At 45.0% G+C, this 22,814-nt stretch overlaps 1 protein-coding gene across 4 annotated transcripts in view; it reads left to right on the forward strand.

Moving 5' to 3' along the window:
• csnk2b (casein kinase 2, beta polypeptide) overlaps positions 1 to 22,170 on the forward strand; it is a 77,051-nt gene extending 54,881 nt beyond the window's left edge. For all 4 annotated transcript variants that reach the window (XM_063048072.1, XM_063048071.1, XM_063048073.1 and 1 more), the window contains 3 exons: positions 1,092 to 1,167; positions 5,473 to 5,662; positions 20,916 to 22,170. In XM_063048072.1, the coding sequence (XP_062904142.1) occupies positions 1,092 to 1,167; positions 5,473 to 5,662; positions 20,916 to 21,006 (357 nt within the window). In that variant the 3' untranslated portion in view covers positions 21,007 to 22,170. The remainder of the gene's footprint in view (positions 1 to 1,091; positions 1,168 to 5,472; positions 5,663 to 20,915) is intronic.
• The last annotated feature ends 644 nt before the right edge of the window (positions 22,171 to 22,814 follow it).

A 22,814-nucleotide genomic window follows, 5' to 3' on the forward strand; every position in this document is an offset into this window, starting at 1 on the left:
TTCATTTTAGCCACCCTTTTCTGCTTATATAATTATAAACACTTTAATATCCATTTTTATATTTTGTGTTAGTTTATTTTCATAATCTAGCTTCCCTTTCTTTAATGTTCGCTTAGTGGTACTTTGTTGCTTTTCAATGTTTTCCCAATCTTCCAGTTTCCCACTACTCTTGGTGACTTTGTATGCACGAGCTTTTAGTTTGATGCCTTTGAGTGCAGAGGAGGTTCACCAGCATGTTTCCTGGATGGGAAGGCTTCAGTTAGGGGACTAATTAGATAGGCTGGGTTTTTCCCTGGAGTGAAAAGGGCTGGGGAGTAACCTGATGGAGGTGTATTTCAGAGTCATCAACATAGTAGATAGAATCTTTGTCACATTAGGGGTAACAAAAAGCAAGAGAGTGTATGTTAAGGGTAAGGAGTTTTAAAGAGTGTTTCAGATGAGTGTGGTTAATACCTGGAACTCCTCCAGAGGAGGTGGTAGAATCAGTTCTACCACTGGGTTTAAAAGGCGTTTAGCCAAGACACTTGAATGGGCATGGTAGAGAGGGATGCACATCTAATATAGGCTAATGTGATTGGTGCGGATGGGCAAAAAGGTCAGCGTGCATATGATGTGTCAACGAGCCTGTTTCTGTGCTGTATAACTGACTCGACGGCTCTTAAATGTTCCTGTCTCTCTTGCTCCATATGTGCCTCCTCCCCACTGTCTTTGTATGTTTATCTCCACTTTGGTGGGGTTTGGCAGCCATCAGGGACCCCTTAGTCACTCAGTGGGGGATTGGTTGTTGTGTCAGGTTAATGATCCATCGTCTACCCAGAGTGCAGTCATCATACCCATTCAGAAAGGTTTAAAAACCAAGTGGACTGAGATAGGATAACTGCAGGAGTCTATTCAGCTCCTCAGGCCTCATCCAGTATCGAATAGCATTGCTGCTAAGGATTGTCTGCGTTGTTGTACTATCCCTTAATACCCTTGTTAAGCAAAACACTATTGATTGGAAAGGTTGTAATCGACCTGGACTCGGGCCATATTTTCTATAACTGGGACGTGTTTGTTGCTGTGTTTAATTGGACTGGTTTGTTTGTTTTCAGCTGGAGAAGTACCAGCAAGGAGATTTTGGCTACTGCCCTCGAGTGTACTGTGAGAATCAGCCCATGCTTCCCATCGGTAAGTACAGAAAGAACTTTCTTCATGTACAGGTGAGGCCCACGTCGTGGGGTGGAAGGCTCTGTTCATGGTAATTGGTCTGTGTGGGGATTTTCTGTAATGCAAAGTGCTGCCGTCCGCTGTGCTCGAGAAACCCTCGTTTGGGGTGGGGAAGGGAGGATATTTTATTAAAAATTTCAAGATTTATTCTCAAATTTTTGCACAGTGATTTTCCAATATTCAAAGCTGTAACATGGGGGTGGTTTCTCAGCCCAAAAGAACAGTAGCCAAAACTGTCACATTTTGAAACAATGATGATGTCAAGTAATGCAGCATGGAAACAGCCCTTCAGCCCCTCTGGTCCCTGCTGACCCAGTATCCTGTGTTCGACCTATAACCCGCCAAGCCCCTCCCCTCCATATACCTATGCAAAAAAAGTTACCTCTCAGGTCCCTTAAATCCCTCCTCTCTCATACCTGTGCCATCAGGTTTTTTTTTCTGGGACAAAGATATTACTGATGATTTTATGAACTTGTGAGGTCACGTGTCATTCTCCTGCGCCCCAAGGGATAAAGACCGAGCGTGGCCCACTTCTCCCTGTCACTCAGGTCCTCTAGTCCAGGCAACATCTTCTGCACCCTCTTCAGCTTGACCATGTATGACTATGGATATTATCCACCTACAGTTTTCAACTATGGTAATCTAGTCAACAGCAGTAAGGTCAGAAGGCAAGCAGAGGGCTATCATCAGTTATAGGGAGAAGGCAGGAGAATGGGGTTGGGGGGAAAACAAATCAGCCGTGATTGGATGGCAGACTGGATGGGCTGAATATCTTATTCTGCTCCTAGGTCTCAAGGCCTTAACATAATGGGTCAGAGGGCTTGTTCCTGCACTGTACTGTCCTATAACCGGTGTAGTTTAAAGACTGTTTTGACAGTGAGAGGTTGTGTTAACCCTCACACCCATTGTGTTCCTGAGTGCCATATTATCTTGTGATTCCTGAGCCCAGGTTAGAAGCAGATCTGGTTTGTCAAGTTTGTCTCACAATTGTACTCCAAAAATGTGTCTGTTCAACCTGTTCAGCTGGAAGGTTGATAGATAAGGCTTTAGTATTTGATAGGAAAGGCACAGGTTATGTGGTGAAAATAATTGCAGGACAGTTGAGTCTGATCCTTCTGAAAGATGATAGACTAATCCCCGTGTTGTCACACAAGGTGTTATTATTCAGAATCAGATTTGTATCGCTGCCACCTGACATCCCATGAGCCACTGCATCCAACATGTGTTCCACAACTTCTGCCATCTTCATCAGCATCCTACTACCATCTTTACCTCCCTTCCCCTCCCCTGCTCCCCCCATTCTGCTTTCCGCAGGCATCGTGCTCTCCGTGATTCCCTTGTCCGTTTGTCACGCCCCCTCTAATATCCCTCCTGACACATACCAATGCAAGTGACAGGAGAGCTAGTCTTGTCTGTTCAGTGCCCTGAACAGTCTTTCCAGCTGAGGCTGCACTTCCCCTGTGACTCTGTTGGGGTTGTCTATTGTATCTGGCGCTCCTGATGGGCCTCCTCTACATTGATGAGACCCAGTGTAAACTGGGGGGGCTGCTTTGTCAAGCACCTCTGCTCTATTTGCCAAAGGTGGATTTCCTGGTGGCCAACTGTTTTAATTTTTATCCCTCCTCATGTTCAGCTATGAGCAGCACTTCATATTCTGTCTAGGTAGCCTCCAACCTGTAGGCATGAGCATCAGTTTCTTCTTCCGGTCGTTTTTTTTCTCCTCGCCCTTCCCTCTCCCACTGTCCACTCAGACACCTCTTACCTGTCCTCTCCTCCTCAGCTGTCTTGATGTTCCTCCTCCTCCCCTTTTTCTCATGGTCCACTCAGCTCTCCTATCAGATTCCTCCTTCTCCAGCCCTTTATGTTGCCTATTCATCTGACTTCACCTATCACCTCCTATCCCTCCCCCACCTTTTTATTCTGGGGTGTTCCTTTCCAGTCCTGAAGGAGCACGACCTGAAATGTTGAACTGTTTATTCATTTCGATTGTTGCTCCCTGACCTGCTGAGTTCCTCCGGCATTTTGTGTGTGTTATCACTAGCCTATGTCATAAAATTTGTTTTGTGGCAGGAGTAAGTCATAACGCTTAAAAATATTGCAGATTTCAATAAGTATATAAAAGATAATGCAGAAAGTGTGAAATAGTGAAGTTTGGTCTATAGGCCAGTCAGATGATGAAGGGGAAGAAGCTGTTCCTAAAACTTTGGTAAAGGATGTATTATCTGGCTTGTTGAGTCCATTCTGGTCCTCTGCAGAGCAATAAACTCCACAACCAGCCAATGCCATTCTCTTATGAAGGCCTTCAGTAAGACAACATCTACTACACAAGTTGGTAGCTTGGACTCAAAAGGTTGCAAACGGGAAGAGTGTGCAGTGAACTTTTTTTTAGTGCTCTCTTCAGCACACTGATTGTGCTGCTTGCTTGGTCCTCCTTGGTGGTGGGAGCTCAACATTGAAGCGATGAGCCTCCTGCAATCTGACCTCTTGGGGGTAAAGGTGATGTACTATAAGACATAAGAGCAAAATTTGGCCCGTCAAGTGTGCTCTGCCATTTGATCAAGGCTTATTCACTCTCAACCTCGTTTTCCCTTCACCTGGTAGCCATTGATGCCCTTACTAATCAAGAGCCTATCAAGCTCCTCTTGAAATATCTAATGACTTTGCCTCTACAGTCATCTGTGGCAATCAATTCCACAGATTCACCATCCTCTGGCTAAAGAAATTCCTCCTCACTTCTGTTCTAAAGTAATGTCCTTGTATTCTGAGGCTGTGTCCTCTGGCCCTGACTCCCCCACTATTGGAAACGTCCTCTGTGCCTTCACTCTATCGAGGCCTTTCAGTCAGATCCTCTCATTCTTAAAACCCAGAGCCAGCAATTGCTTATACACACATTAACCCTTTCATTCCCAGGATCATTCTTGTAAACCTCGTGTGGATCCTCTCCAGCACATCCTTTATTAGAAATGGGCTAAAAGTTCATAATACTCCAAATGTGGTGTGACCAATGCCTTACAAAGCCTCAGCATTTTTTTTTTTGATTGGGGTTGAACATGGACGTTGCATCCTAGCTGCCTACATCATTGTACAAACCGTGGCAGTATGCTAGGGAGAGCAAGTGGTTGCCAGGCGGCATTACATCCATGCTTTTTAATTCCTAACATAGGTCTCCAAGAGGCAGAAAACCCTGTCACCCATAGTGGGCTGTATCAGAAACTATGAGCCGGTGTACAGAAAGGAGAGGAGAGAGAGGCAGAGGGATGATATCACATAATGACAGCAACCTTTCCCTCAATGTCAACAAAACACAAGAGCTTTGACTTCAGGGTGGGGGGCAGGGTGCAATGCCAATGCCCCTGTCTACATAAACGATGTTGCCATTGAGAGGGTAAAGAGCTTCAAGTTCCGAGGAGTAAACATCACCAATATCCTGTCATATTGACGTCTAGGCCCAGATGCTTCCTGACTTGCTGAGTTCCTCTGAATCAGAATCTGGTTTAATATCACTGGCATACGTCATGAAGTTTGTTAACTTTGTGGTAGCAGTAGGCGTCAATACATAATAGGGAAAAAAGAAACTGAATTACAGTAAGTATGTGTGTGTATGATAGCTAAGTAGTAGCGCAAAAACAGAAATAAAAGTGGGGAGGTAGTGTTCATGGGTTCAGTGTCCATTCAGAACTTAGATGGCAGAGGGGAAGAAACTGTTCCTGAATCATTGAGTGTGTATTCCTTTTTCCTGATGGTAGAAATGAGAGAGCATGTCCTAGGTGATGGGGTCCTTAATGATGGATGCTGTCTTTTTTTTTAAAAAGGCATTGCTTCTTGAAGATATCCTGGAAATTACAGAGACTAGTGTTCATCTGTGGAAATCTGCGAGTGTTTTAGATGACGTACCAGACCTCCTCAAATTCCTAATGAGAAATAGATGCTGTCTTGCCTCCTTTATAGATTAGATCCTCAAGAGGTATTGGCACCCAGGAATTTGAAATTGCTCACTCTCTCCACTTCAATGCCATCCGCATCAGAAACGGAAAAGGAAATGTGATTGTGTATGATTTGAGAAATACACTTAATGGTGGAGGGTGAAAACCTTTTGTGCGCAGTTTAAATTTTGTGCGTATTGCAAATGATTAGCTGATTTGTTCGAAGGGCTAGCCACAGATCAGATGATGACTAGGTTTGTGATGAATGATTTTAAGATATCGGCAACAGTTATTTTTGCTGCTCAGTGTTTGGTTCCTAATTGCTCAGTCTTCCCACCACCAGGTCTGTCTGACATCCCCGGTGAGGCCATGGTGAAGCTGTACTGCCCCAAGTGCATGGACGTGTACACGCCAAAGTCCTCGCGGCATCATCACACGGACGGCGCATACTTCGGCACGGGCTTCCCCCACATGCTGTTCATGGTCCACCCAGAGTACAGACCCAAGAGGCCAGCGAACCAGTTTGTTCCAAGGTAAGGACGGATGGTTGTGACCAGTGTTCCCTTGAATTTGTAATGACTGGTGTGCGCAAAAAAATCGTGTGCAATTTTTGTCCAGTGACAACATTTGTGCACTGAATAATTTCAATAAAAACAGTACAGATAAACCAGTCCTAAGACCTGCAGAGAAATCATCGCAACCTCCACGTTGTCAACGCCATCCGCATCAGAAACTGGAAAAGGAAATGTGATTGTGTGTGATTGAGAAATATACTTAACATACCAAAGTGGTAGAGGGTGAAATCCTCTTAAGCGCAGTTTAAATTCCTTTGTGGGCTAGTAGCAAATGATATGTGTGCGTGCACACCTTAAAGCGAACATGGGTAGTGACGGCGCTCCAGTCAGTAGGCATTTGAGGAGACACAAGAGGCTGGAATCTGGAGCCCCTCACACAACAGTGGAGGACTTCAGCAAGTCAGGGCAGCACTGAGCCTCTACTCAGTGGAACTCAATGGGTCAGGCAGCATCTGTGGAAGGAAATAGACCGTCAACGTTTCGAGGCAAGTCCCTTCACCTGGACCAGATACACCCACCACCTGTTTCCCTCCCCGCCCCCCACCACCACCACAGATGCTGCCTGATCCATTGAGTTCCTCTAGCGTTCTGGGAGTAAACACTCACTGAAGCCTCTGGAGAAATGAGCTGCAATATTTTCACTGGCTATCTGTTTCTGTCTTAATATACCAGAGAATTGCTGTTAAGGAACAGTTCAAATCCTGATGGGCTGCCAAGCTCATTGTTCCCATCTTCAGGTAAGCAAGATATGCCAGCGTTTTACCTGCTTAACCGGAGTGTGCCTCTTCACTCCATTGAGCCTTCCAAACAACCAGATTCCTACCCTTCGGAGACCAGCACTGCTGCAAAGTGTGCCCACTGCCCCCGCAGCAGTTCACAGCTGTGCAAATAAAACAGGCCTGCTGATTCCAGGGAGAGGAACATGCTGCCATTACGGGACTGCGTAGAAGTTCATTTGCTTTATTTCACTTCAAAGTTCCAGAGTAAATTTTATTATCAAGTATGTGTGTGTCACCACATACAGCCCTGAGATTCTCTTTTCGGTGGGCATTCTCAACAAATGCGTAAAATAGTAACTAACAGGATCAATGAAAGCATAGAAGGCAACAATTGTGCAAATGCAAATATAAATAAAGGGCAATAAAAAACGAGAACATGAAATAACAACATAGTCCTTAAAGTGAGATCATCTCAATAGATGAGTGTAGTGATCCCCCTTTTGTTGAAGAGACTGATGGTTGAGGGGTGGTAACTGCTCCTGAACCTGGTGGTTAGAGTCTTGGGTCTCGTACCCAGCAGTGAGAAAAGAGCATGGCCTGGGTGGTAAGGACCTTCCGATGCAGCTTTCCTGTGACAGCATTTCAGTGGCTGGAAGGGCTTTGCTCGTGATATACTGGGCCAAATCAACTACCTTTTGTCCCAAATGCCTTATTTCTAAGTGCGCTGATGATTCAATTGTGCCGGAATGTGTTTGAGCATGCCGAAGCTAATTTAATTGGGGGGAGGTGTATAAAATTATACGGCCCCTCAATGCAGTGCAGTCGTGGTAGCTCTTCTGATTGCAACCTGGTGTTTGCTTTCCTGCCCATTTCTCATCACGTGCCAGTGATAATAAACCTGATTCCGATTCTCATTCACGTCAGGAGCTTACCTACCTCGACTTCAGAATCATTTTAAGATCATCCGTATCAACTGTTGAGAAAGAAGTCATCAACTTTTGTGACTGAGAGGTAAAAGATCTGCATCCAAGGCTGATTATTTTTTTAAACAGTGACAAAGCCCCTCAGAATCTCATGTTTGATCATCCAGAATCAGGTTTATTTTCAGTGTGATATTGTACTTGTTGTTTTCTGGCAGTGGTACAGTCCAGTGTGGAAAAGCATTACTCTCAATAACGATAATAGTGTTCATAAGCCATCCAGAAATCTGATTTTGGAGGGGAAGGAATCGTTCCTTCATCGTTAAGAGTGCACCATCAGCCTCCTGTACCTCCTTCCTGATGGTCGTAATGTGAAGAGGGCATGTCGTGGGTGGTGGGGCATCCTCGGTAATGGATGCTTCCTTCTTGAGGTATTGCCATAATGAAGTTGGCTGAGTCTACCAATGGCTGAAAAATTTTTACGATCCTGTGCTGACTGGCTGCATTACGGCCTGGTTTGGGAACACCAATGCCTTTGAGCGGAAGATCCTACAAAAGGAAGTGGATTTGGCCCAGTACATCACGGGTAAAACCCTCCCAACCATTGAGCACATCTACATGAAACATTGCCGTAAAAAAAAAAAGCAACATCCATCATCAAAGATCCTCACCACCCAAGCCATGCTCTTTTCTCGCTGTTGCCATCAGATAGAAGGTAGACGTGCCTCAGGACTAGCACCACCAGGTTCAAGAGCAGTTGCTACCCCTCAGCCATTAGGCTTTTGAATGAAAGGGGATAACTACACTCATTTAGGGACTCTCATTTTATTGTTTCATGCTCATTATTTATTATCTGTGTTTGCACAGTTTAGGAATTCATGATGTTTACTGTTTACAGTTACTGTTCTATAGATTTGCTAGGTATACCCACAGAAAAAGAATCTCTGGGTTGAATATACATCAAAGTTGCTGGTGAACGCAGCAGGCCAAGCAGCATCTATAGGAAGAGGCGCAGTCGACGTTTCAGGCCGAGACCCTTCGTCAGGACTAACTGAAGGAAGAGTGAGTAAGGGATTTGAAAGCTGGAGGGGGAGGGGGAGATGCAAAATGATAGGAGAAGACAGGAGGGGGAGGGATAGAGCCGAGAGCTGGACAGGTGATAGGCAAAAGGGGATACGAGAGGATCATGGGACAGGAGGTCCGGGAAGAAAGACAAGGAGTGGGGGGTGACCCAGAGGATGGGCAAGAGGTATATTCAGAGGGACAGAGGAAGAAAAAGGAGAGTGAGAGAAAGAATGTGTGCATAAAAATGAGTAACAGCTGGGGTACGAGGGGGAGGTGGGGCCTTAGTGGAAGTTAGAGAAGTCGATGTTCATGCCATCAGGTTGGAGGCTACCCAGACGGAATATAAGGTGTTGTTCCTCCAACCTGAGTGTGGCTTCATCTTTACAGTAGAGGAGGCCGTGGATAGACATGTCAGAATGGGAATGGGATGTGGAATTAAAATGTGTGGCCACTGGGAGATCCTGCTTTCTCTGGCGGACAGAGCGTAGATGTTCAGCAAAGCGGTCTCCCAGTCTGCGTCGGGTCTCACCAATATATAAAAGGCCACATCGGGAGCACCGGACGCAGTATATCACCCCAGTCGACTCACAGGTGAAGTGATGCCTCACCTGGAAGGACTGTTTGGGGCCCTGAATGGTGGTAAGGGAGGAAGTGTAAGGGCATGTGTAGCACTTGTTCCGCTTACACGGATAAGTGCCAGGAGGGAGATCAGTGGGGAGGGATGGGGGGGACGAATGGACAAGGGAGTTGTGTAGGGAGCGATCCCTGCGGAATGCGGGGGGGGGGAGGGAAAGATGTGCTTAGTGGTGGGATCCCGTTGGACCCTCTACTGTAAAGATGAAGCCACACTCAGGTTGGAGGAACAACACCTTATATTCCGTCTGGGTAGCCTCCAACCTGATGGCATGAACATCGACTTCTCTAACTTCCGCTAAGGCCCCACCTCCCCCTCGTACCCCATCTGTTACTCATTTTTATGCACACATTCTTTCTCTCACTCTCCTTTTTCTCCCTCTGTCCCTCTGAATATACCTCTTGCCCATCCTCTGGGTCACCCCCCCCCCCCGTCTTTCTTCCCGGACCTCCTGTCCCATGATCCTCTCGTATCCCCTTTTGCCTATCACCTGTCCAGCTCTCGGCTCTATCCCTCCCCCTCCTGTCTTCTCCTATCATTTTGCATCTCCCCCTCCCCCTCCCCCTCCAGCTTTCAAATCCCTTACTCTTCCTTCAGTTAGTCCTGACGAAGGGTCTCGGCCTGAAACGTCGACTGCGCCTCTTCCTATAGATGCTGCTTGGCCTGCTGCGTTCACCAGCAACTTTGATGTATGTTGCTTGAATTTCCAGCATCTGCAGAATTCCTGTTGTCTGGGTTGAATATGGTGGCATTATGTACTCTGATAATAACTATTATCCTGAACATTGGTGCCTCTGTATCAAATGGCAGTGACACAGCCAGTCAGAAGGCTCTGCACCATACATCTGTAGAAACTTGTTTTCAGCCATTCTTCTAAAAAGCCAGAAATTTAAGTATAACCTGTCCAACCTGCCTTTCCCCCACCATCCGAAGGTAGAGCGTTCCTATGAAATGGTTCGTAAGCAGAAATGTCGTAAAGTGAAGAAGCAATTACCAATTATTAATATGGGAAAAATTTTTGAGCGTTTCCAGACCCAAAAAATAACCTACCAAATCATGCCAAATAACACAAAACCTAAAATAACAGTAACATATAGTAAAAGCAGGAATGATATGATAAATACACAGCCTATATAAAGTAGAAATACTTTTTGCAATCGTTGAAGTACTGTCTAGCGCAGCGAAAATCTCACGCATGCTCTCTCGGCCGAAGCACTCTCTCCAGTAACCTTTAAGCTATGAGGCTGCCAAATCGTACCAAATAACAAATCATACTAAATAACACAAAAATACACAACCTATATAAAGTAGAAATAATATATGTACAGTGTAGTTTCACTTACGGGAATCGGGATGGCGTGTTAGGCTGAGTTGTCGGAAATTGGGGTGGTGGGAGGTAGAGGAGACTGGGGTGTCATCCCATCGTAGTCTGTTTCCAATAGGGCAGCCAGGTCATCTTCTTCTATGTCTGCCTGCCTCGATGTTGAAGGTCAAGGTTCGACGCCTGCTGTGGCTGATGTGCAAGGCTTGAAAAACGACAGTATACTTGACTGCTGAGCCTTGTGCATTTTTAGATCATACAGTTCTTTGTAAGCACTCAAAACATCCTGCAAACCTGCCCTAAACCTACGTGCCCTTTCAAAATTAAAGTCATACTTTTCTGCAATCATTGCAGCGCTGTCAATCGCAGCGAAAATCTCACACAACAGCTTCACGCTCAGTCCCTGGACGACTTCATTTTCGCTACTGCGTTCGGTTTCGATTGTTATCCTTTCCTCTTGCAATTGCATCAGCTCTTCATCTGTCAATTCTTGGTCATGGGATGCCAAATCCTCTTCAACATCATCTTCGTCAATTTCCACAAACCCAGCCTCCTTAGCCAAGCTCACTATTGTCGTATTATTGTTGATGGTTCGAAGCCTTTAAAATCGTTCACTGCTTTGGGACATAGTTTCCTCTAAACGCCATTTCTCATCGAGACTGTTAGCCTATCAAGAGCATCTCCAATGTTGGTGATTGCCTGTTTTATATTGTAGTCTTTCCAGATCTCTCGCAAAGATGCTTCGGAGTTGCCCTCTCTGTCAATAGCACTTACAATAAAACGCATCACATCTTGCGTATAGTAAGCCTTATTTGTGGCTATTAGGCCTTGGTCACACGGCTGCGGCAACGATGTCGTATTTGGCGGTAAGAACGCAACACGAATGTTACCGCCATACTCGGTAATGTCAGGCGGATGAGCAGCACAATTATCGACAATCACAAGACACCTATTATCGAGGTTATTTTCTCTACAGTATTTTTCAACAAAAGAACTAACGTATTTGCTCATGTACTCAGAAAAAAGCACTTGGGTGTTCCAACTGCTTGGATGTGAACGGAACACAACGGGAAGTGTTTTCTTATCAACGCCTTTAAGTACCCTCGGATTTTCTGAATGGTACACTAGTAGAGGCTTAGTGGTGTTAATAACCGGCATTAGGGAAAACCTGTCATTCGATGCCTTGTGTCCCTTAGCCTGCTTTTCTTCTTTCGAAATAAATGTCTTACTCGGCAAATTTTTCCAATAAATTGTAGTTTCGTCACAGTTAAACACTTGCTTATACGGATAACCACCTTCTGTAATTATTTTCTTCAGTTCTGCTGCGAACCTTTCAGCAGCTTCAGTATCAGCCGAAGCACTCTCTCCAGTAAATGTTAAACTGTGAAGCTGCCCTCGCCTCAGAAACTGATCAAACCACCCGTGACTACCTTTAAATTCCACTTTCGCAATACTTTCATCACCATCGGCCAGTGCTTTCTGTTTCAGCTTATCAAAAAGACTGACTGATTTCTCTTTAAGTATAAGATAACTTAAAGGAACACCACATTTTGTACACCCATCAATCCACTCAAGCAACAGACTTTCCATTTTATCCATTACTGGATGCCGACTAAGAGAGAGCACTTTGCTACGAGCAGAACCAACAGTAACATCGGCAGCTTTGAAGATTTTTTCTCTCTGTGTATAAATAGTGCGAATGGTGGATGCAGGCAAGTTCAACGCACAATGTCCTTGCTTCGTTCACCATGATTGAAACGCTTAATTATGCCTAGTTTTATGCTAAGTGTAACACCCTTACGAGCTCTTTTAGGCTTTTCCGATACCTTAGAACGCATCTTGCTAACGGATGCACAAAATAAATAGAGATAAAGCACGTGTTTAAGCAGTGGCGGCTAGAATTCAGTTCCGGGAGAGGAAAATGGCTGCTCGGGGCGCATGCCGCCATTATTCGCGCGCTGCTTTTTTTGTAACAGTGAAAAAACCTTCTGTTAGCGAAAACAGGGTACTAATGTAGGTCTTTCGTAACAGTGAGGTTTCGTAAAGCGAACGTTTGAAAAGCGGGGGACACCTGTACATAGTTCACGGCTATTGTTTTGCTGCTGTCAGTGCCATTCCATTGTTACACCCAACTTGCTCATAAGTCCTGTAGGTCTTTGATTAGCTGAAGGAGAGCGACACGTCACTCTCCTTCTCTCCCCCCCCCCCCGGAGAACACTTGATTCTGATACCTTTTGGCACAGTCGCTTTTAGAATCAGTTTATTATCACTGACATATCTCACAACATTTGGTGTTTCTTGGTAGCAGAATAAGATTGCTGTAAATTACATCAGGAAATATAACACAAAAAAATAAGGAGGTAGTGCTCATGAACCTTTCAGAAATCTGACGGCAGAGGGGAGAAGCTGTTCTGAAAACCTTGAGTGTGGGTCTTCAGTCCCTCCTCGCTGTAGTAATGAGGATGAGTGCATGCCCTGGATGGTGTGTGTCCCCAGTGATGGATCCCTCCACAGATGCTGCCTAACTCACTGAGTTCCTCCAGCATTTTGTGCATGGCTCCAGAATCAAGCATCTGCAAGTTAAGTTGACAGTTGACTGCTGTGAACTTCAGCACTGTTTGGGTTAGCAAGCAGAAATAAAACATAGGTTGGAGGAAATGGGTTGCAGAAGAAATCTTCCACTAGCTGTTAAGCTTTCTGCCTAGCCTTTGAATCCTATTCTGTGCAGTGGGCTCATGGTTGCAGCCGTCCTTCAAGTCAGGCCCACCACTGGAATGCAGCAAAACCTTTGCTTCCAGGTTCAGTAGCTGTGAAGTATGTACTTGTGCAAGATCTGTGACTGGAAAAGGCGGGTTGGACAGTTTATACATGAATGTCTGGCATTTTTAGAATGCTCAAAGCAAATTTCTACAGATGTATGGTGGAAAGCATTCTGACTGGTTGTATCACTGCCGTTTGTATGGATTAGGCAGCATCTGTCAGGGAAAATAGGTGGTGGATGTATCTGATCCATATGAAGAGTCTTGAGCCAAAATGTTGACCCTGCCCTGCCCCCCCCCCCCCCATTTTTCTCTACAGTTGTGCTAGTAGTGAGATGAGTGCATCTCCTTGATGGTGAGTCAATGATGGCATGTCAATGATGGATGCCACCTTTTGAAGATATCCTCAGTGGTGGGGAGGCTTGCTCCCTGTCTGAATTTATAACTCTGCTTTTTTTTTCCTGATCCTGTGTATTGAAGTCCTCATATCAAAAGGTGATGCGACCAATTGGATTGCTCTTTATGGTACATCTGTTGAAATTTGCTAGTCTTTGGTGACGTAGCAAATTTCCTCATACTCCTAATGCCATATAGACACTGGTGTGCTGCCTTTGAGATTGCATCAGTATGTTGGGCCCAGGACAGATCCTCTGAGATGTTGACATGCAGAAAGTTGAAGCTGCTCAGCCTTTCCTCTGCCGACCACTCGATGATGACGGTTGTGTGTACCCCTGACCTCCCCTTCCTAAAGTCCACAATCAGTGTGTTGCTCTTACTGATGTTGGGTGCAAGGTTGCTGTTGCAACAACATTCAACCAGCTGACGTACCTCACTCCTGAACACCACCTCATTGCCCAAAGCTATTTTCAATAGCTGATTTCACAATTACTGTTGTAAGTGGGGAAGATCCAGTTATGGAGGTGGAAATTCCAGAATGAGAAGGTGGGACTCTTTCACAATTGGTGGAGGAGCTGAACACGGCTAACATAAGCACAGCACAGGAAAGGGCCCCTTGCACCTGGAGTGCCTTGTGGCAAGCAAGGTGTCAACTTAAAGTAATCCCTGTCAGCATATGATCCATATCTTTCCATTCCCTGAATGTTCATCAACTTGTCTAAAAGGCTGTGGTATCTGCAAAGGAAGTAAAGAATGCAAGGATATGTTGCTTGGGTGAGGTTGGTAGATATTAGCATGTCCCAAGCCAATAGCATAGGGCTAATTTGCTGAGGTTTTCTATGCCAGATTAAAAAGTCCTCCCTATGTGGCAGGAGAGGTGGTGCAGTTAGTATAGCTGCTGCTTCACACCGCCAGAGACTTGGGTTCAGTCCCAACCTTGGGCCCCGCCTATTTGGAGTTTGCATGTTTCTGTAACCCAGTAGGTGCCTCTCCACCTCCACCCACCACAGTTCCTTCAATCTCCTCCCACAACCCAAAGACATTGTGGGTTGGTAGAGTAACTGGCTACTGTCAGTTGTCCCTCATATGTAGGTGTAGTTCATGATAATGACAGAGGGGATAAAACAGGATTAGTGTAAATGGTCAGCACAGACAGTGGGCTGAATGGCCTGTTTCTATCCTGTGTGGCTTTCTGCCTTGGGCTCTACCACTTTGGAAGATGTTGCAGCTTTTGGTCTCCCCAAATATTATTCTCCTCTCCCACTCCCCATGTTAACTCTTGGCAAACTCTGAGACAAACTGCAACGAAGCAACACCCCAGTGTGATGTCACCGCTTGATACTTCACCCCCACTGCCTGAGACTATTGACTGATTCCAAAGCAGGCTGGTAGGGCTGAGTGTGTCCTCTTTCTTTTTACAAGTGCCGTGCCATCTGTGAAATTAGTTTGAGACTCTTCAATCCATTGAGTACTGGGTGGAGCAAGAAACTGGTGTCGCAGTGGGACAGTGGAAACTGCTCCTTAAAAGACTAGTCTGAGGTAGCCTTACAGTACAGTCATGGGTTCTGTAACCTTACCCCTTCTGCCTTCCCCCAATTCAGTGCTGGATACTGAGCACCTAGGAGAGACCCTAGAGAGTGCCGTGTGTTCGCCACTTATGAGCCATAGCATCAAAGTCCAAAGTAAATTCATTATCAAAGTTACGTATACAGTCTGACACCTTGAGATTTATTTTCTTGCAGGCATTTACAGGAAAATGAAGAAATGCTGTATAATTTATGAAAGCTATAAATAACAAAGAGGGTCAATGTGCAAAATAAGTCAAATCATACAAATAATAAAAACATAAATAAAATTTATTGAGTTGTAGAGTCCCTGAACATGGGCCTATAGGTTGTGGAGTCAGTCCAGGCTTGAGGTGAGTGAAGTTATTCACACCTGTTTAGGGCCTGATGGTTGTAGGGTAATGAACTGTTCCCAGACCTGGTGTTTTGGGACCTAAGGCTTCTGTACCTCCTGCCCGATGCTAGTAGGAGCGAAGAGGGCATTGATGGATGCTACTGTCTTGTGGCAGCAGTCCTTGTCAATGTGCTCAGTGATGAGGCTTGGTCTATACTGGACTGGGCTGTATCCACCACTTTTTGTAGACCTTTCTGTTCCTGGGCACTGGAGTTTCCACACCAGTCGTGATGCAAAATGTTAAAATGGCTATTTTGTATAGACTTCCCTCATAAAATGCTGTCTTATTGTTTGGCAGATTTTCACTGCATCTTCTTGAAGCCGGGATCATTTTGCGCAGTTCTTGGGGCGGAAAGTAGTGTTCAGGGTGAAGATCAGCGTTCAGGGTGGAGATCAGCATTACTTGCTCCTCCCGAGAAGGCCAGCATTCCAACAGTACTTAGTCAGCACTCCAGCACATAAACAAGCCCTTCAACCCATCTAATCCATGCCAGCCTGTTCTGCTTAGTCCCATCTACTTGCACCTGGACCATAACCCTCCATACCCCTCCCATCCATGTACTTGGCCAAACTTCTTTTAAATGTTATGATTGAACTGCATTCATTTTTGCTGGCAGCTTATTCCACACTCATACCACTCTCTAGGTGAAGAAGTCCCCTCTCAGGTTCCCCTTAAATATTTTCCCCATGTAATTTAAACCTATGACCTCTAACTGTTTTCTCACCCAACCAGAAGGGAAAAACCTGAATGGGTTCACCCTATTATACCCCTCATTATTGTGTACACCTCTGAAAGATCTCCCCTCATTCTCCTGTGCTCCAGTGAATGAAGTCCTAACCTATTCGTGGGAAGTGTATGGTCATGCACTTTGGTAGAAGAAATAAGGGTAGACTATTTTCAAAATGGAGAGAAAGTTCAAAAATCCAAGATGTGAAGGGACTGCGGGCCCTTGTGCAGGATTCCTTAAAATTAATTTGCAGATTGAGTCTGTGATGAGGAAGGCAAATGCAATGTCAGCATTCATTTCGAGAGGACTAGAATATAAAAGCAACAATGTAATGCTGAGGTTTTAAGGCACTGGAGAGGCCACACTTCAGTATTGTGGGCAGTTTTGGGCCCCTTAGAAGGGTGTGCTGACATTGGAGAGGGTTCACAGGAGATTCATGGGAATGATTCTGGGAATGAAAGGGTTACCATATGAGGACACTGGGTGGTATTCACTGGAATTCAGAAGAATGGGGGGGGGGGCGGTGGGTGGAATCTCATTGAAACCTACCGAGTATTGAAAGGCCTTGATAGAGTGGATGTGGAGAGGATGCTTCCGTTAGTAGGGGAGTCTAGGACCAGGGGAAATAGCCTCAGAAGGTTGTCCTTTTAGAACAGAGATGAGGAAGAATTTCTTTAGCCAGTGAGTGGTGAATCTGAAATTCATTGCCACAATGAAGGTGGAGGCCAGATCGTTGGGTATATTTAAGGCAGAGGTTGCTAGATTTTTGATTAGTCAGGGCATGAAGGGCTATGGGTAGAAAGCAGGAGACTGGGGCAAAGAGGGAAATGGATCAGCCATAATAAAATGGCAAAGCAGACTTGCTGGACCTACTTGCCTAATTCTGCTCCTATATTTTATGGTCTATTCGGTCTCTCCCTATAACTCAGATCCTCGTCTTGGCAACATCCTTGTAATTTTTCTCTGCACTCTTTCATTCTTTCACCTTTCCTGTAAGTAGGTAACCAGAACTGCACATGATACTGTAAAGCTGGCCTCACCAATGTCTTGTAGAATTTTAACATAATGCCCAACTCCTATACTCAATGCCCTGATTTATGAAAGCAAGTGTGCAGAAAGCTCTCTTGTTTTGTGCTAATATTTCATCCCTAAACAAACTATTAGTGATCTTGCAAATGCCATACTGCAGCAATTCTGCACCGGCGATCTTCAAGATCCACCCTTCAAGAAGGGAGTGATGCAGAAGAAAAGAAATTATAAGCCAATTAGTCTGATGCCAGTGGTTGAGAAGATATTGGAGTTCATTGTTTTGAAGTACCTGGAGGCACATTGTAAAATAGGCCATGCTTTCCTGAAGTGAAAATCTTGCTGACAAATTTGTTGGAACTCTTTGAAGAAATAACAAGCAGGACAGTCAAAGAGTCATTAGATGTTGTGTACCTGGATTTACAGAAGGCCTTTGAAAGGTGCTGCACATGAGTCTCCTTAAAATGTTAAGAGCCCATGCTATTATAGGAAAGATTCTAGCCTGGATAATTCTGTGGCTGATTGGCGGGAGGCAAAAAATAGAAATACAGAGAGACTTTTCTGGTTGGCTGCCAGTGACTAGCGGTGTTCAGGGGTCTGAGTTGGAACCATTTATTCTTGTGTTATATGTAAATTACTTGATGGTGGAATTGATGGCTTTGTGGCACAATTTGCAGACAACACGAAAATAGTTGGAGGGGCAGGCAGTTTTAAGGAAGTAGAGAGGTTACAGAAGGATTTAAGACAAATTATGAGAATGGGCCAAGAAGTGGCAGATCGAATACAGTGTTGGGAAATGTATGGTCATGCACTTTGGAAGAGATAAAAGGGTAGACTATTTTCTAAATGGAAATAAAATTCAAAAAAACTGAGCTGCAAGGGGATTTGGGAGTCCTTGTGCAGGATTCTCTAAATGTGAATTTGCAAGTTGAGTTGGTGTTGAGCAAGGCAAATGCATTGAGCTAGAACAAGGTAAGATAACAAAGCAGAATAAAGTGTAAAAGCTGGCTACAAAGAAAATGCAGTGCAGGAAAACAAAAAGCAAAATCATAAGGTGGAATGAGGCCAAGAGTCCATCTTATCATACAAAAAGTCCAGTCAACAGTATGATAGCAGTGGGATAAAAGCTAATCTTGAGCCTCGTGGCGTATGTTTGACCTTACAGAGGTGTCTAAAATAATGAGAAGCATAAATGAGTGTAGATAGTCTCCTTCCCCAATCCCTGCTCTGAGTGGAAATGTCAAATACGATAAGGCATTTCTTTAAACTGGAAGGGAAAGCTTGGAGGAGATTGATTTTTTTTAATATAATACAAGGCTCTTGGGTGCCTGGAACACTGTCAGGGGAGGTGGTGGAAGCAGATACAAATGTTTAAGAGGCAATTAGATCAAGCCAGGAATTGAAGAATACACAGTTTAGACAGGGATCTTGGCCCGAACCAGTGCACTGTGTGGGTGTGGCTGTGGCTGATTCTCTGCGGTACAAATTCAAGGTGACTGGGTCAGGTTTCAAGAGGAGCTTGTGGATGTGCAAAGTGTTTAAAGGGCAATTGAGAAAGTTTAGCTGAAAGGTGTGGTCTGAAGAAGATTGGAACGTGCAAGGCTCCCCACCCCAATTCTGACAACTCTCTGCAGAACTCTGGGAGTGTACTGTCTGGCTGCATCAAAGTAAATTTATTTTCAGAGGACATGTATGCCACCATATACAACCCTGGGATTTATTTTCTTGTGGGCATTCACAGTGTTACGTACCCCGTAACTGGGTTGCCAAACCAGCAGAAATGGACCACTTAGTTGGAGTCTGGATTACTGGAACTAAGGAAGTTTTATTAAAGAAATAAGTAACACAGTACTCTAATAGTAAGGATATAAATGCAACAGGTTAGCAATGAATAAACACACATGTACACAGAACTAGGATAATAGGATCAATCAAGCTCTATCGCAGTCTAGGAGTAAAATGATCAGACACAAGTGACAGAGTTCAGTTTAGTTCAGTTCGCAGTAATCACCGTCGTGCCGTTGGGGGGAGAGAGAGAGAGAGAACGAATGAATATGCAAATCGGATTCCAAACAGACCTTCGATATTCCTCGCAGTTAGCTTTTGGGTGAGCCCTTTGTAATGTCTTCTGAGCTCACCAACTGTGACCCCTCCATTCCAGATACGATCGTTCTTCTGCGGTGAACCCGGCACCCAGGCAAGGGCGGACACACACACCAGGTTCCCGCCGACCCGTACCTTTCTACCCTGTGCATCTATGGTTGGTCCCGCGATCAGACCTCCAAAACTCCCACCAACTTGTGGGGGCACACCGCTTCCGGGGTCTCGTTACCTCGTGGAGTCGTGTGTCCAGGGGTGCAGGAGCATCAGGACTCGGACAGCCAGACTGAATAACCTCTTCTTCCCTCGGGCTGTGAGACTAATGACTACCCTGCCACCAGGGTCTTGTCACCAGGAGTTTATTAGCTACCTCTACTATCCAATACATGCATTTTTAATGGTATTTTATTAACTTGCGGTGATATTGTTTCACGTGCAGTGTGTGATGTGTTTTATGTGTGCACTGTGGTCCAGAGAAACATTGTTTTATACAATTTGTTTATATATTTATAAACATACATAAAATAGGACGACAGTAAATTAACTTGAACTTGAATCCAGGGATCTATCAGTGAATCGCCCAGCTCAAAGAACAAGGAACTTCTGCTTTACAAAACATTTTATGGCTTTTCTGGACACCAGCTATTGAGACACGGGATTCTATAGATGCTGGAGTATCTAGTATCTAGCGCGCGCACAAACAGGCAGTGCTGGAGGAACTCAGCATGTCAGTGTCTGTGAGGGAAATAGGACAGTGTTTTAATCATCAACTGTTTACTTTCCGTCATGGATGCTACCTGACCGACTGAATTCCTGCAGCATTTTCTGTGTATTGCATAAGCTGTTGACAGTTTGCGGTGACTTACTGGAATGATGGGAGGAAGGAGATGCAATGCAAATCAACCACAGCAGCTGTGTGTGTGGGAGGTGTGCAGTGGGGTGAGAGTATGGCACTGGGATTAGTCTGGGAGCTTCTCTGCCTCTTTATTGGTGCAGTAAATTACAAGATTTTTGTCTCTTCTTCTTCACACCCTCCCCCCAAAACTCCAGGTGAAAAGGTAGATATTTTGCCCAAATATTCTGTCCTTTGGTAATTTAAAGTGCTCACAGATGATCGTCTGTGCCCTGAGCAGCTGGTTGGTTGGATCACTGATCCTCCGTCTGAAACCACCACTCCTCTCTCCATTCTTGCAGCCTGCAAAATGCTGACAGATTGATGGTGAGCAGCCTTGAGTCAACAGCCCAGAGGGGGAGAGTGGAAGACTAACTAACAATCTCCTTGTCGTGGAGAAAGTTGTGGGGAAATGTTTGAGAAGGTTGAAGGACCTTTGAGAGAGTGTGATGAGGCAGTTCTGTTCCCATTGACAGAAATGAGAGAGGAGTTTTTTTTTCCCCATATGGAATGCCATGTGTTGTGTTCTGACTATGCCAGCTAAAGAAACATAACTTTCATAGCTGAGAGGAGATAGAGAATAATTAGGCCCTCACACAAGCATGCCTCCCCTGTGCTCCTTTTTTAACCTTTGGTCCAAGCCTCCAACCGCTTTGTGAATTTTAACTCTCTCCCTCCTTTCCCACTGCCAGGCTTTATGGCTTCAAGATCCACCCCATGGCTTACCAACTCCAGCTCCAAGCTGCAAGCAACTTCAAGAGCCCTGTCAAGACCATCCGCTAGAGAGAGATGGGCAACCCCTCCAGACGACCACATTTAACAACGTGTCAGCAGACAAAAGAAATGCCGCAAGGCTGTAGACGGTGTTCACTTTAACAAAAAGAAACAGTTTTGCCCTCCCTCCATCCTTCCTCCTCTTCCTTCCCCCCCACCCCCTCTAAAGCAACATTATTTTGTTGTCCAGGGTTTCCACTTGTGTGCCCTGCATGAACTGAAGTTGGTGCCAATGGATTTCTTTCAGTGGAAAAAAATTACTTAAAATGTCTCATCAACAAAAAGCGTGTGTTTGTGCGTGTTGGCCAGAGTGATTTATTCTCAGTTTAGATCTGTACATCCATTCAGCCAGCAGTCGTGGATGGCTTTGAGTGACCTCCATGCTCATGTTTCAGTTTCCCAAAGCAGACTTTGTTGCTGGGCTTCCCACCAATGTGACAGAAGGGTTAGGGGTCCTGGGCTGGGGCTGGATGGTGTTAATAGTACCCACCCTCCACTTCAGCGTTGATTCCCCTGTGCCTGGAGAGGATCTGTTTCATCCTTCCTGTCTCTGTGTGGAGATTGTACTTACAGTCCTGGTGCGGAGACAGTAATTTGGAGTGAAAAGCATCACGTCAGTTGAGTATCGAGCAATGATCTACAATGTACCATTGAACTGCCATTTTCTAACAACTGACTGGTACTTATAGACCAAGTGATGGTTCAGAGGAATGGTGTTGGGAGTTCAGAGGCCATAACATTTTGTGATCTCTGGACACCTATGTTTTAACAGCATCAGGATCCTTGATTTCCCCCCACCCCTACACCCTCTCTGTATAGTCCATCGAATGTAGCATATTTGTGTGGAAACTCATGTTGAAGAGATCCTGAGCATCTGCATCCCCGTGAGGTAATCCTGTATTACCCAGGCATGGAATTTTATTGATCACCTTGCCCAGCGCGAAGACTCTGGCTTCCTTTCTCCCTCCTTGCCCACCCACCCACCCACCCCTGTCTACTCCAGGTAAGTTAAGGTCATTCACTGTATTGTATGTATTGTATAAAGAATATTGACTTGGTGAAAGCTGCCTGTGTGTTTTTTTTTAAAGAACATGTTTAATCGGTTTAGGGATTGTTACTAATGTTTATTTCTGAATAAACGCATACTTGATCGAAGTGGCGATGGATTTGAGTTTACCGATTCTGTTGACAAAGGGTATGCCTAATCAGATGTTGTTGAACTGGGAGGAGTGTGGAGTTTATAGGGAATTAGAATCTCTTTCCCACACCCCACCTCTTGGAGGTTATTTTTCACACTTTGGAACCTGAAGAACCGTGGAAGAAAGATACATTGGGGTTGCACAAGGTTGGATTAAGGCCAACAAGTGGATATGAAGAAGATCCTGTTCTGTATTGCGACACGGCCAATGTTGAGTGCCCATTTGCAGCTAGTGCATCAGAGAACCCTCCACTGCAGGGTGGAATCATACTGATTAGATTTATTTGTCCCATGTACATCAAAACATAGTGAAATGCATTGTTTCATTTAAGGTAGCCCACACAGTGTGGTGCCAACATGGCATGTCCGCGAGGTTTAGCAGAACAGCATGTTGCAGATTTTGTGTACTTTATCTGCTGCCACAAAAAAAAACTCATGACAAGTGAGTGATGAACCTGATTCTGATCTGGGTCTGTATTGTGGACTGAGAGTGGAAAGGGGGCAGGGAGAGGGGAATCATAGTTGGGGAAAGGAGAGGAGAGGGAGCGGGAAGCACCAGAGACATTCTGTGGTGATTAATAACCCACCATTTGGAATCAAATAATCTTGCCTGGTGTCT

This window comes from Mobula hypostoma, chromosome 5, assembly GCF_963921235.1.
Source record: "Mobula hypostoma chromosome 5, sMobHyp1.1, whole genome shotgun sequence".
Classification (NCBI taxonomy): Eukaryota; Metazoa; Chordata; class Chondrichthyes; order Myliobatiformes; family Myliobatidae; genus Mobula; species Mobula hypostoma.